Source organism: Apus apus, chromosome 4 (genome assembly GCF_020740795.1).
Source record: "Apus apus isolate bApuApu2 chromosome 4, bApuApu2.pri.cur, whole genome shotgun sequence".
Lineage (NCBI taxonomy): Eukaryota > Metazoa > Chordata > Aves > Apodiformes > Apodidae > Apus > Apus apus.
In genome coordinates, this window is record NC_067285.1 from 25,967,134 (window position 1) to 25,982,245 (window position 15,112).

General features: G+C 39.6%; 1 protein-coding gene across 5 annotated transcripts in view; it reads left to right on the forward strand.

Moving 5' to 3' along the window:
* CSGALNACT2 (chondroitin sulfate N-acetylgalactosaminyltransferase 2) overlaps nt 1–15,112 on the forward strand; it is a 31,013-nt gene that overhangs the window by 5,957 nt on the left and 9,944 nt on the right. For 4 of the 5 annotated variants that reach the window (XM_051618719.1, XM_051618720.1, XM_051618718.1 and 1 more), the window contains one exon: nt 8,237–9,465. In XM_051618719.1, the coding sequence (XP_051474679.1) occupies nt 8,802–9,465 (664 nt within the window). In that variant the 5' untranslated portion in view covers nt 8,237–8,801. Of the gene's footprint in view, nt 1–114; nt 246–8,236; nt 9,466–15,112 lie in introns of all 5 variants that reach the window. The other variant, XM_051618721.1, reaches the window with a different exon arrangement.

The window sequence follows — 15,112 nt, forward strand, 5'->3', positions numbered from 1 at the left end:
TGATCCTATGCTAGCTGATTCAGTTTATTTAAGAAAAGCTTAAGGGTAGTTGATTTTCAGGGCAACATTTTTCTCAGGATTTCTGTATCCAATTGTATTTTGAACTAATTCTAGGTATTTTGAAACTCAACTGAAGCTACCAGTTGGACAAAACATACAAGTGTCTTCCAGCGGTCACTTCAGGAGCAGTATTGCCATTCAAGCTTCCAGTGAAGAGATTTCTATTCAAATTTTACATGGTCCAGGTAACGCCCCATAAAGTTCAGCAATAAATCATTACTTCAATGAGAACATTGCTATGATGCCACTTGGTGCAAAGCTGTCCAGTAAAACTTTTAAATAAAATTTAACTAAATTTCCTTTATGTATTTCTGCTTTTAAGACTGATATTAGTACAAGTCTGAAAGTCTTTAAGAAAGATACTTGTTTTCCAAGTGCCAGGAAACTCAATGGCCTCTCACCTAGCCCCCCACATGTGGAAATGTCGCACAGGCTCTGTGTATGAAGTTGGATTACAGCTGTCCTTCAAAAATAGCATGAGAGTTTACATAGAATGGAATTTTTGCTGTGCTCAGGGTGCTGTAACTTCACTGTCTTGAGCTCCATACATCGATAACTAGGTAATTAAGAGATGTGAGAAACCAGAAGATGACTTGATTCTGAGACAAAGCTAGGCATGGTACAGTTAGGTGAAGTGATTTCAAGAAAACCACATCCTACAATGAACAATTTCAGTCATATCAGTATTTGGATTTTTTAGTAGAAAATATCATCAGTGAAAACGTAGGTATACTGTGCAGATGAGCTAGAATACCTCTTATATTAACTTATTATCTTTTACTAGTTACCTGTTGCATTTGCTGGACCATGTTAATCTTGTATGGCGGAAGTATTTAGTTGGGGCCTTTTAACACATCTAGGGACTTTGGGTGGCTGAAGAGTATTTTACTTTACCTTATTCACTCTAAGGTGATGCACTTTTAACTGGCTTTTCTGTCCTTCTCAAACACACGGTTTTCCTGCGCAAAAAGACCTTCCTGCAGCATTATCTTGTTGAAGACTACTGGGTATCAGAGGCTGTGCCCCCTGCTCAGGCTGTGCCCCCAGGCTGTGCCAGCCCTCACCCAGCCGCCCCCAGTGCAGCCACTGCCTGGGTAGGGTTGCTTGCTGCTCTGCTGCAGTTGCCCATGCAATGTGTGTAGTCCTGCCCGGAGAGCGTGGTGTTAATACAGCTGTTGCAAAGCACGTGGTAAAAGAAGGTCAGGTTATTGCCTAATGCTCATGTAAAAAAGCCCTTATTATTCATGAGATGTTAAAAATACCAGTAGGAGGTGTTCCCCTGATAATTGTACTAGGGTAGCTGCTTGTGCTTTTGTTGCCATTTCTCAGCTGAACTTTAACAACCTATATCGCAGGCAAAACAAAGTGTAGTCATACCATAACTGCTGTTTCTTAAATTCCCTTACAACGGGGAGGAAGACTTGCTTCTCTAAGTTTAGAGTTTGTGGGGTTTATGACAGATTTAAAAAGAGGAATAGTGCCTTCAGCAGTGCAAAACTCACAAGCTATAGCATTATAAACTATAGGAAAAGTGGTGTAAAATACATCTTCATCTTATCGAAGGTGAAGGTAATGAGTCTTTCAGAATAAGTATTTCATAATTTTAAAGCAAGCAAACAAAATTCCTTCAGCTAGTCTCACCTAGGACGTTGTACCTAGCTTCTTTCTTACCAAGCAGATGTCTCTCTTCATAAAAACAGTAAAGTGGCTATGGGTTGACTTTTATTTCCCGGCTTTATCTGAAATAGGATAGTGCTGGCCAGCATTGTTAAGGTGTAGCTGCTTGGGTTTCAAGTTCCAATTTCAATTCAGCAGTTTCCAGACGAACAGGCTTGCCCTGGCTTCACTGTAGCCAAAGCAGGGCTCCTATTCATAAGCTCTTGCTTACTTTGGATTTGGTAGAAAGTAAATAATGTGAATAATGGTGTTCTTTCACTTGTCCACTTTACTGTATTATAGATTTGGTTTTTGTAGGAACAACAGTGCCAGGACTTGCTTGCTTCTCAAATGTGTGGGAGATAAAACTGCTTCAGGAAAAGACCATTTCCCCCCCCCCCCCTTTTTTATTTCACAGTAGATTACATAAGAATTGCATTACACCATTTCAGTACAGTTAATGTTTCCTTCATTTGAGGATGAAAGCATGGCTGTTTTTTTCCAGGGACTGTTGCAACAAAGCTGTCACCATTTCTAGGTTGTTGGGTATCACCTTCTGCTTGATTTCTCTGCTGTGTTGGCTGTAGCACTGAGAATGGTGACAATAAACCTCTTACTATTTCCTGTTCTGTTGGCTTGGCATGCTGGTTTGTCTTCTGGTCATGTTCATGGGATAAGTGGTGCAGGGGCAGAATGGGCCCTTCACACATCCCTGATGGTCTGTGTTGCTGTTGCAAAAACACATGCCAGTGAACTTCTTGAAACTGAGGGAGACATCTATTGCATGAAACTAAGGAGATAAGAAACCATGTGTATCTTCCCTGGGTACAGATGTCTCCAGTGTGATGGGGGAACCTTGTGGAGGGCTAGTCTTAATTTTATTTCAGAGCACAGAATTTCTGCTGGCAAGAACATGATATTACTTTTGTAAAATAAAGCATTTGCATAGGGAATATTATCTTTTGAGTAATAAATCCTGTGCTTCTTTTCAGCCATCACTGAAGTAACTTTTTCCTACAGGTTTCCATGCCTGAATTACTTCTTGGTGTACTGTACTACCATGATCCTAGTGCCAAAGGCATGACTATTTTTCTTTTCCATTTAGGAACTAAGCAAATGTCTGAAGTTACCTATTGCAGATATGCTTGAGCACTTTATAATTCATCACAGGCTATTGATAACATATACAGTAGTTCTTTTGTTGACTGGGGGAGGGTTTCCAAGCCCTTAATTAAAAACAAAGTAAGATGCTTGGTGATCAGTGTGCATTCATCATTGTCCCCCTGTCCCCCCATGGGAATCTGGCTGTTGCAGTGTTTACCAATGAGAGTTTATAACAAAGAAAGAGGAGGGAGACAAAAAACCTCAGACCTGTGAGTGAACAGGAGCAGTGCTCAGTTGATAGCTCAGCATTATCCCAGGTTGTGAGATGATGAGCAGCAAGGTCAGGCTGGCTACAGGAACAGGCCATTGCCATCTGATACAGCTTGGAGTCTGCTGCAGGACTAACAGCTATGAGCCAAATGCAACTATTTTTCATAAGTAACAACCAAGTGGAGCTGGTAAGCTTATAAGAATTAAGGATCCCATTTTGAGGAGATTTTGTTGAAAATCGTAAGAGCTCAAAGGAATGTTCATTTTAGTGTGAGTCAGGTGATGTAAGTAGCAAAGCTGAAGTATTAGTGCTTACAAACTAAACTTGCATGTTGTGATGAATTGGAACAGTGTATGCTCTAAACTTTTAAAAAAGATGAAAATAAGCTGCTGCTTGTGCCTGATGTGATTGATTTCACTCTGGGCAGTGGTTGCAGTATGTATAAGCACAGCTTTCAAATTTTTCAGGATTTATTATTCAACTGGTAAGGTCTAAAATATTTTGTGATTAATTTAAATTTCTGCTGGTTTTCTTGAATGTAAATTTTCTTTCCATAAACTGATAGTGGCTTTCAAATTCTTTCCCGTCCAGCAAGTGTGTGTGTGCTTGAGAGGCAGAGTTATAGTTGTAAGCACATCAGATAGTGGAATCATGATAAAAACATGTTATTTTCAGTCAGTCCTGTGAGGGTGAGATACTAGACGGATGATAAGTTTTTGTAGAAAGTGAGAACTATGGTCCCTAACTCTTCTCTTGGGCATTTTTTCTCTGCTTTTCCCTCTCTGTTAACCTTCCCAGCAGCAGAAAAATCTGACTCTGGTAGTAGTTTGACTGAAACTGTATAATAAAGCCCTGAACAAATTTCTTTGTCTTTTCTGAGGCTACACCTCAGCAGAGTGTCTAAGCAGAGATGATGTATTTCTGTGTACTTAAGGTGTGATTTGAGGTTTCTCACTCTAGAGTTTATGCAAAAATTGTCCACGACAGCTGACGGACAACTTGCTTTGCGCTTGTTTCAGCAAGCGGTAAAATAACTGTGCTTAATGTTAACAGGCAATTCTGTTTTCTATGACACTCTTTTTCAGAATAAGATGGAATATTGAAGGCATGATATTGGACCTTATGTTTTCAGAATATAAAAAAGTATATGTGTGTGGAGGAGGTTTGAGACAGTGAATATCTGTGGCATCTGGGTGAAATTACGAACAATAAAATAACTATGAAAATGAGCTGGAATTTTGTAAGCAGCTAAATTATGACCATCTAGGGCATGCTGAATGGAAAAGAGATGTCTGAAGTAGAACGTGCTGAAATGAGCAATGTCTGTACAGTGTGGCATGAAGCAGGTGCATGGTGAATTAGGTCACAGCTTTAAGTGTGAATGTTTCCCCCCTTTAGAAAGACATACTCATCCTTTGCAACAAGGAATTAAAACAGAATGCTAATATAATAAAAACACATTTAAAAGAATTTTCAATTAGTATGCTGGTCTATTCCCTTGTGCTTAGAGAATCAATGATCCCTTTTGTAAGGAACAGAAACATTTCCATAGTTGAATATACATAAGGCCCTGGAAATGCAGAAAGTATAACAACCAGTTGCTTTTGGAAAACTTGCAAATCTTTAAGCATTGTATAAGCTTCAGATTTTTGTTCTTTGGAGATCATAGGGAGTATTTCAAATTGACATGTTTTGAGGAATTGAAATCAAGTGAAATATCAGTATGTGCAATTTAAAGATTTGGAACTTTAAACACTGAAATGCTGATCATGGGGACTCCTGTGTGATTACTTAATTCCAGATAATGTCACTGTTCTTCTATAAACTTCAGAATGTACCATGTGACACTGAATTAATTTTCCTATCGTGGTTCTTAAGATCCCACATGCTTTTGTTAATTCTGGGGTTTCATGGTCTGCTTTCTCTAGTAACAATCTTCTACAGCTTGCAAGTAGTTACTGGAGTTCCTAAAACGGTGCTGTGCCAGACCCAATTAATATCTAATTTGGGTTGTAAATATGCAAAACCAGTGCTTTTCTGGAGAAAAAAAAAAAAAAGGTTAGTGAAATAGAGGACTCTTAAACCCTCCTTTTCTGATGGGATAAGAATTAAGGTTTCTATTTGCTTTAAGCCTTGAAGGATCTGACTCCTTTTTGATGACTCTTTGGGGTGGGGGGGAAAGAAGTGTACACATTGGATCAGTCCCCACTTACTTAGCAAACTAACCCCTTCAGCTCTACATGAGCAATTTAAAATTTTATTGTTAACATAACTGGTTGCACAAACATTCCTTGCCTTTAAAGGTCACAGGGAAGCTGTAGTGGGAAAAATGCCTGTTCTTTATGGTATCACACAAAAACTGTCACAGGTAAACAGGCAAAGCCTACCTCTGTGCAAAAAGGCTTTCTTGTTACTAGGATTGTCACTAGCTCACTAGAGGAGGGCTTACAACTGAAGAGGAGGGAATAACTGGAGCCTAGGAGAAAAAACAGCAAGCTCTGTTCAGCCCACCATGTGTGGTTTCCATCACTTCAGAAGCAGCTTGTTGTCTCTCTTGCCTGTGCACCCCTTTAGGCAGTGCTCCACACAGCAGCCATGTGGTGTAAATAGGTATGGTGCCAGTAGGAAGGCTCAGAAATCTGCAGTTAACTCATCATCTTTTGTTCTTGTGCTGGTGATGCAATGCAAATGGCAAGTCCCTGTGGAGGTGTGCTGACTTTCTTAATCTGTGCTTACCATAATGATGTACATTTGGCCACAGTTAAAGGAATTAAGAACAGAGTTGTTCTTTCATTGCCCCCTGCTATTCTCTGAGGGAATCCTCCTCTCCTGGTACATTTTGTCTTCTTGACACTGCATCAGGAAATCTGTTGTGACTTGTTTATAAGACCTGAATGAAACCTAAAAAATCGTGACTCATAGAAGTTGAGCACAGGGTAATTTATTGGTAGAGCAAGCATGGAATAAAGATCCACTAGGCTAGTGGCCCAGCTTCAGAGGTGGCTATTGATGGCTTAACAACAGTTAGTGGTTGTTTAAAGCCTGTGGTGGTAGGAGGTTGCATGACTTAGGTTGCTTTAAGTTAGAGGTTCAGTGATGAGCCACATCTGGCTGTGGTTTTACAGCTGCCTTCACTGCCCATTAGCAACCTGTACCATGGTAGTCCAAATAATCTCTTATGACAGTCTTAAATAGAAATACTAGCTTCTTTTTCCTAGTACATGCTTTCATTTTTTTTAATAATCCTGTAAATGTGAGGAGAAAGGTAAAGGTGGAACACAAAGTTGTTGTCTTCGTGTCCTGATGAGCTGTAAGACTCACCCTTGTCTCCCACCCTGTCCCCAGTACCTAAAGCATCTCTTTGTCACTTGGAGAGCTGATTTCTATAGTGATACAGTAGCTGTGTTAGTGTATAACACGATGCAAAAATGCTGTTGTTCTTGACAGCAGTGATAAGGTTGTGCAGTGAAAAATAGGTGGGACTGGATTTAGCAGTATTTCATGTGAGTAGTTTGATCATTTTTCAATATGCCTTGACTCATCTAAGATGTGTCAGCTTCTTCATGGTGTGGCTTCAGTATAGTCTAGCATTTTTTTAGGTTTAAAGAAACATGGTTCTTTGTTATTGTGACTTCCCCTCTTGCAATCCAACAGAACAAGAAATCATGAAGAAATGTGAAAAAATATCATCTAAGCAACTTTGTGCTAAAGAAAGCTTGGGACCATTACATCATTTTTGTGAACTGTTTTTATCCTGTAGATTGTTTTTAATTTTAACTCCCTTGATTGACCACATCTGGACCCTGGTCAATTGTCTGAGGATACATCTGGTGTTGATCACTCTTTATAGGCATGTAACTTGCATTTATATAACGCTTTGTTTGTGCAGTGAGGAGTGACTAACTTCTGACTTCCTTGGACTTAAAAGGGTGTCATCTAGAATTAACTTGTTAAAACTTACTTATTTTAAAAAAGCTTCAGTTTCAGATAACAGTAGCCTTTAAGCTGCTGTATTACTGATTTCTATATAATGGAGTTAATTTATTTGTGAACAGGGTCATAGGCAGTAACTTTAACACTACAAATATTAATAACTGCTTTAAGCAGTAGACTTGGGTCCAAGCGGCCTTTTTTTTCTAATCTCTCTAAAACTAAACTGAAGTTACTCAAGTCCCAGAACTTCCCACAAACAATAATTACACAATACAGTCAACATGGATGTAGAGCTTCTAGATCCCTGGATAAATCTTCATGAGCTTCACTTAATTTCTACATTTTAAGTGACACTATTTTATTAATCTTAGAAAGGAGACAATGTGCATGTAGCTTACTTCATAGCTCTTCATGCTGTCTCTGAAGAGGCCCATAAACTGTTTTACTATTTTTGCTGAAAAGGATCTTTGGTATCCTTCTCTTGTGTAACTGTGGCCCTTTGATCTTGTTTTCCAAGCCAGTTTGGTGTAAGAGGGTGACCCGTGCATATGGCCAATGCCTCTTCACACTAGACTAACCAAATCAAAAGGTGGAAATGTTAGTGAATGGATATTTTGAGGTTCCCTTTCATCAATCAGGAATTGGGGTTTGGATTTGAATTTCTGTTGAATTTAACCTATTCTGAAATGTTGTTTCTTTGAACTTTGATATTTAAATCTGCAATACTTTATTGATGAGTGAATAATTATTCCCTAAAAGATATTTACATAAAGTGAAAGCAAATGGTAAAGCAAGCTTCTGCTTCTGCTGCTTAAAAATTGTTCTTGGAATTTTATTTTTTTTAGTTTAGAGGAGTAGGAAGGACATGACTTTTGTTGGTCGTGGTTTTCTTTTTCCTCCCACAAAGAAAACAAAATGAAAAAAACAAAAATGAATGGGGGAGTTAAGTAACACTTGATGAGACTAGAAGAACCCTTACTGCTTTAGCTAGCTCTGTGAAAAATGTATTTCATTAGACTGTCACTATTGCTATTTTCCAGACACTGCCTAAGAGAATCACTGATGGGTAATGCAATGGCAAAAAAATGTTTTCTTTCTCCTTTTCCCACCCGTTCCCCCAGCAATCCTTTGCATCCATGTGTTAAACTTTGTGTGTTTTCCAAATGACTGGCTACTCTGTAGTTCTGATATCCACCTCTCTTTTAATTTTAGGTTCTGTCTTCATTTTGCTGACTCCCATCGCAGATTCCAAGGAGAGGAGGGGAACTGGAATATAATCCTCAAGTGCCAGAGGAAAAGCCAGATTAGCCAATGAAAATTACTGTTACTAAGCTGTGTGCTGCTCTCACTTACATATAGTGGGGAGAAAAAATTGCTGCTGATCCAGAGCTCATAAAATGACTTTTGCAGACTTTCCTCTTTGAACTTCAAATAGGATAAAACCCTTTAACTAGGGTTGAATTAGGAAGTGGAAGTATGACTTCCTGCTGGTGTCTTCTACCTTCCTTCCCCTCTGCAGGGTTTTTTGTTTGGGATAGGGAATCCTGAACAAATTGTATGGCATCAGCCAAACTTACAGCTGATGGTTATGGATGACATAGGAGCTTCAGATTTATGTCTCTGCAGTGACACCCAATTAAAGCAAAGGTTGAAAACTAATGATAAGCTGCTTTATCAAAGCTTCTAGTAACAGTTACGGTCATGCTCTTTCTGGGGTGATGTTCCCTAGACGGCATGAACAGATCAGTGATCTTTTTGGATTGGAAACAGAAGTAATATGAGAATGCCCAGAAGAGGCTTAGTAATTCAAGCCAGAACTCGCTGGCTACTAGTGGGCCTTGCCTTACTATTCAGTTTAGTCTTGCTCATGTATTTGCTCGAGTGTGCTCCACAAACAGATAGTAATGGATCTCTACCTGGTGTTGTAGGTGAAAACATGGGTAAAGAATACTATCAAGCTCTCTTGCAGGAACAAGAAGAGCATTATCAAAACCGAGCTACCAGTCTGAAACGTCAGATTGCCCAGTTAAAGCAAGAGCTTCAGGAAATGAGTGATAAATTGAAATCCCTGCAGGAAAAGAAGAGCCCCAAGGTTAATGGTATGAACTACCAGGGCACCAAAGAACAAGCATCCAATGATCTCTTAGAGTTTCTTCATTCCCAGATTGACAAAGCTGAGGTGAGCGTGGGGGCCAAACTGCCTAGTGAATATGGTGTCATTCCTTTTGAAAGCTTTACCTCCATGAAGGTGTTCCAGTTGGAGATGGGGCTCACTCGGCATCCAGAAGAGAAACCCGTTAGAAAGGATAAACGAGATGAATTGGTGGAAGTTATTGAGGCTGGTCTGGAAGTTATCAATAATCCAGATGAAGAAGATGGACAAGATGAAGATGATGGACTAGGAGAGAGACAGCTGTATGGTGACAGTGATTTCATAGAAGGTATGTTTATTACGTGCTTCTCAGCCTGTTAACAGAACGTCAAACAGGCATTTAATACTGTTTGTATTTTTAGGGGGTTTACCTGCTTGTATATAGTCCTGAACATTAATGACACAGGAAGAATCTTTATTTCTAATTATGAGAGTATGAGAGTATTACTGCTTCAGCATGTTGTCTTTGGAGTAGGGAGCAAGAAATGCATTTCAGAAGGGCTCACAAGAAGTGGAGGGGGAATCATAGACTCATGGAATGATTAAATGTTGGAAAAGACTTTAAAGATCATGAAGTGCCACTGTCAGCTCTTCACCCTCATGACCATTAAACCATCTTCTTGAGCACCACATTTATCAGTTTTTTTAATACCTCCAGGGATGATTCCTCTACCACCTCCCTGGGAAGTTGTATCTGCTTACAATACTGAGGCCTTCATAATTTATTTTAGCTGAAGTCGGTGTCATACACCTTATGGTAGTAAATAACTGAAAGACTTCCACTGAAACTTGTGGCAGTGAGAGGGACAAGTTGATTATCTCTCTTGTTCCAGCATAGTTAAGCAATTCACTATCAAGCTACAAGGTTTTTCTTCACTCATCTCTGTGCCACTTTTAGTTAATATTCAGGCTTTTGATTCTGAATTGGCATACTTACATTGGAGGGAGAGCATAGGTAGGCTAAGGTCTTCTGGTCCTGTCAGCTTAAAAACTTCATGTCCTGAATAGACCCTTCATGGTATACTAGTTACGGTGTTTGCTAGGCTGTGCAACCTTGAACTGTTCTCTCTTCAGTTCTCCGTGTGTGTAAGTTCAATTACAGAATATGTATTATTGTAAAAGGAAATTCAGCAGTTAGGCTTTCAACACTTAGTGGCACCCTTAAGAGATAAGTATTACCAAAAACTGCCCTAGTACCTCATTTTTGTATTTACAGTATTAAATACAGTTCATGCTGCCATAAAAATACAAAAGTTGGACCATGTTGTAAGAACTTTACTGTAAAAGGGATTCTGGATCTCAGCAGTACTGGTGTCTGCACTAGTAAGCAAACATGCTGAAGAAAGGTACTGTTGGCCTTGAAATAATCAGTTCTTTGAGTCTAAGATGATGTAATTGGTTTATAGCACAAAAAGTCTCTGCTTTTAAGAGCTACTGTGTTTCAAGTTGAACACAAGTATTCTTCACTCCAGAAGGTGGGGCAACGCATAGAATTCACTGAACTGTCGTCATAACACAGCCAGCACAGTGTTAGGCTCTTAGTTCTGTTTTTACTTAAAGTCATAGTATTTTGTCTGGAGGAAGACATTCTTGCAGTCTTTTAGTTGTTTTATTTTTACATTAAGTGTACAGCTGCTTTTCCTTTGCTCTTTTAAAGACAGCTGATACTCTAGTGGATTTTTTTCTTACCCATACTGAAGTAGTTCTTTATTTTTCTTAGCGTGCTGCATTTAATGACTGCAGACCTCCCAAGAAATCAAGAAGATTTAGAACCTTAGAACTGTACTTCATACCTCTGCCTCTGTTCACACCAGTATAATGATAATTGTTTTTGGAAACCGAGCTAACTTCCTTTTGCTGTATGTTACATAGGGTTACAGCTTAGAGTTACAGGAACTATAAAAAAGAGAAGTATTTTAAAGTTGTAGCTCATATGAGTGTGTTAGCATGTGTGAATAGTACTGGCTAGACACTTGGCCAGCAAAAAAAAAGGCTGCTTCTGAATATCAACACCCTTTTTTTTTCTCCTGTTGTTTCAAAACTTGGAGGTGAGAAATGGTACCTGCAGGTCCCTCGACCTGCAGCCCTGTGACTGGGCTCTAGCTCACTGCCTTCATTGTCAGTGTGTGCTTCATTATTTGATCAAAATCCAGCTGGAAAGCTGATGCCTTTCCACTTAGAAAATACTGCTCCCTTAAGCTATCATAAACTGGTGGGTTCATGTTTTGTAGCAGACTTGGTATATCTACTGAAGTAACAACAGGTCCTGTAACTGTCCTAAGAGCAGGACTAAATTGTTGCTGGACTAGCCTGGCTCATTTAGAGAAACTGTTAAAGTCTGCTTGAGTTAAATAATTCTGTGTCCTCTTCAGTTGTTAATAGATTACTTTGTAATGGGTAATTTAGTGCTAAGATTAGAGTCTCAATTATGGATTATTTTTTTGGGTTCTGGGGCAAAATCACAGAATTGTCAGGGTTAGAAGACTGAGTCCAACCATCAACACAAAAAAAATACCCAAAATAAAATTTAAAAATCACAAACAAAACCAAACCAAAACAAAATAACCCACACAAACACAACCCCAAAAAATACAAACCCACATACACTCCACCAAAAGCACCTGCAAAAAAAACACCCCACAACATTGGCCACTAGAGCAGGCCCTGAAGTGCCACATCTGCACATTTCTTGCATACCTCCAAGGATGGTGACTCCACCACCTCCCTGCGCAGGCTGTTCCAGTGCCTGACTGCGCTTTCAGTATAGGAATTCTTCCTAATATCCAACCTAAATCTCCTGTTCTGCATCTTCTGGCCATTTCCTCTGGTCCTATCATTATCCACCTGGGAGAAGAGACCAACACTCGCCTCCCTATGACCTTCCTTCAGGTAGTTGTTGAAGGCAATGAGGTCTCCCCTCAGCCTTCTCTTCTTCAAACTAAATATCCCCACTTCCTTCAGCCATTCCTTGTATGACTTGTTCTCTAGTCCCTTCACCAGCCTTATTGCTCTCCTCTGGACGTGCTCCAGCACCTCAGTGTCCTTCTTGTAGTGAGGGGCCCATAACTGAACACAGTAATCAAAGTGCAGCCTCAGCAATGCTGAGTACAGGGGCGTGATCACTGTATTACTCCTGCTGGCCACACTCTTTCTGATGCAGGCCAGGATGCTGTTGACCTTCTTGGCCACCTGGGCACACTGCTGGCTCATGTTCATCTGGCTGTTGACCAGGATCCTCGGGTGCTTTTCTTCTGGGCAGCTTTCTAATATTAACACAATTAAAAGCTGACCTTAAAATAAGTCTTGTTCTGCAGTTGGTCTTTGAGAAACACTTTCAAGTTTTTTTTCTTAATATTTCTATTAGACCTAAGCATATGAGAAGCAGGACTATGCTGTTCTCCTTGGGTGAAGAATATCCCTCTGGAGGATAAAACTTGCAGTATTACATATTTTCATAAATTAAGGGGTCTAGGAGTACAGTGAACCAAACTGCTGAATCAGGCTTTCAAAGATAGTTGTGGATTAAAAATAGCTTTGAGATCTGTGATTGATGATAGTGAGAAACAGGGTGAGTAAGATGTGAAGAGCATAATAGTGTTGTGTCTGTCTGTCCACTTTCTTCAGAAGGCTGTGACATTAAGTCCTGAGTAGTGGTGCAAATCTCAATGAGGAGCTTCAATGGACATGTGTACTTTACTATCAGTGTAACTGGTTTGTTTGGGTTACATTTATGAGTGTAAGGGTTTTATTTTATCAAGAGATTAAAAGGTTTTCCATTGGATGGACATTTTTAATTAACCCTTGGGATAGAAGCATTAGCATATTTTCAGAAGCTAATTAACAATTAACTAATCTTTCGTGAAGGTCTAGATATTGAATGTTTACCAGAATTTGAGTGCTGCTCTTTGGGTCCATTTTTCTTGCTTCTGTGTTTCCACATGGTCAAAGGCCAGAAAATATCTTGAGGTCTGAAGCTCCAGGGGGGACTCCTCACCTATTCTTAGTAAGTAAAAATTGTTTATCCCAATGCTGTCAAAACTCTGCCAGTCCTTGCTATCCATAGAACAGTGTGGACTGATTGTCATGGAAACACCTCCTTTAATAATGTCCTGCATAAGACCAGAAACTGGCTCGTGTCTTGGGAACTTCAAGGGAGATTTTTAATACACACACATAAAAAGACACATCTTAAAATCCATAGACCAAACACTTTCTTGGTAGCTTTCTCTGTTGTAAAACCAGTAATAGTAATTGAGGCAACAGAAGAACAGCTTTTTGGCCTTGACAGTAATTGATCCTCAATATTCATAGATTTGATTTGTTTGGTAAGAAACAGAACTTCTGCAAAAGGAGTAAAGCTTAGTGGACCAGGAATAACAGTTGCTAAATTATTTCTGCTGCTTGTTACCTCTTTGCTTATAGAGCTCTATTTTGGGTGGCAGCCAGCGTATGCTGGTTGGAAGGTGAGGTAGCAGTTTTTATTCCATGAGTCAGTCCCAAGTGTTAAAAACCTAACTACACTAAGAAGTAAACCAGATGTGTTCTTTTTATTTTGGTTCTCAACCCTGGCTTCTGTGTATAGAAGCTCTAATCCCATAAAAGTATTCAAATTAGTATATTACATAAGGCATTGGCTCACAGCAAGAATAACTTGAGGAGCACATACTTACTATTTAAAAGAAGTGTGGTGCTGGAAGGTTGTTGAGATTCAAAAGTTTGGAATCTTATGTTCCAGCAATTGAATGTTGGCAAAGTGCTACTTTAATTCAGACTTGCATATTAAGGCCTTAACAAAGTTACAGCAGTGCTTTTTTTCATTTTACTTTAATCTAGACATTTTTATTCTGTACTGCAGCCTTCTGTTACAGACTGACATCTAAGCTTTTCCTTCAGTTAAAGATAAGCTATTGGCAACTGTTAGAGTTTTTTGGCAACCTGTGAAGCTTTTAAAAACTTCTCTTATGTTGTAAATGGTATTTTAGTCTGTAAACAGGTGTTGGATATTAGATAAATATAATATACAATACTTAATACTGCACATCACATTGGAGCATGTTGTGCAAATGTTGTGGTGCATCAGCTGCTCCCATAACCAAGAAGCTGTTTTCAAGATACAGAGCTGGCCTATACAGCACAAAGGGCTGATGTGGAAAAGGATTGAGAGGGATTTAAGAACTTTTTCTGCATTTTACAGTCAACATTGGACCTTCATAGTTTGACTGAAACACCCTTTTCAATACTTGTAATTAATACTGGTTTGAAACTTTCATGCTTTTCCTGAGCATTAAGATTTGGTGCATATTTTATGCAGCTCTGTGTTCATAAAGGAATAGATGGGGATTTCTGTCTCTTAAAGGAGTGCATTGCAAAACTTTTTCCAGAGGGTAAAAAGCATTTAAGTTGAAAGCTTAGATTCAGTTGCCATTAATTTAGTGTGATGGCACCAGCTTGTTCTGCTACTGTCCGTCTCCCACAGACCCTGTGTGGTGGTCATCCACATTGGCTCTCAGGTCTGCCAGTGCACATGCCCAGAAGAAGAGCTGAAAAATAGAGGGCAGTATAGGGAGCTTGCTGTAAAAGAGAGGCTGTTGGCAGACACAGAACAGGCAGAAAGAGAACATCAGTGAATGAAACTGGATTTGGTTTGGGGAGGGAAGGTGGAGCAGAAGTACATGGAGGGAACTGGGTAGATGAAGGGGAAGGGCATCTCTGTAAAGGGAGCCTGGGAGAGGCAAAAGGTTGGAGCAAAGTGGTGTATGCAATTGTAAACTGTAAGAGGACTCCTTTCTAGTTACTGAGCTAAACAAACAAAAGCTGCTCTTTGAGGGCTGCTCGCTTCGGATACCTGGAGTCTTCCTGATTTCAGCTGCAAAAAACACAGTAACAAAAAGGACAGTGTTGATACTGAGCATGAGACAACCTTCCATGTCACCAGA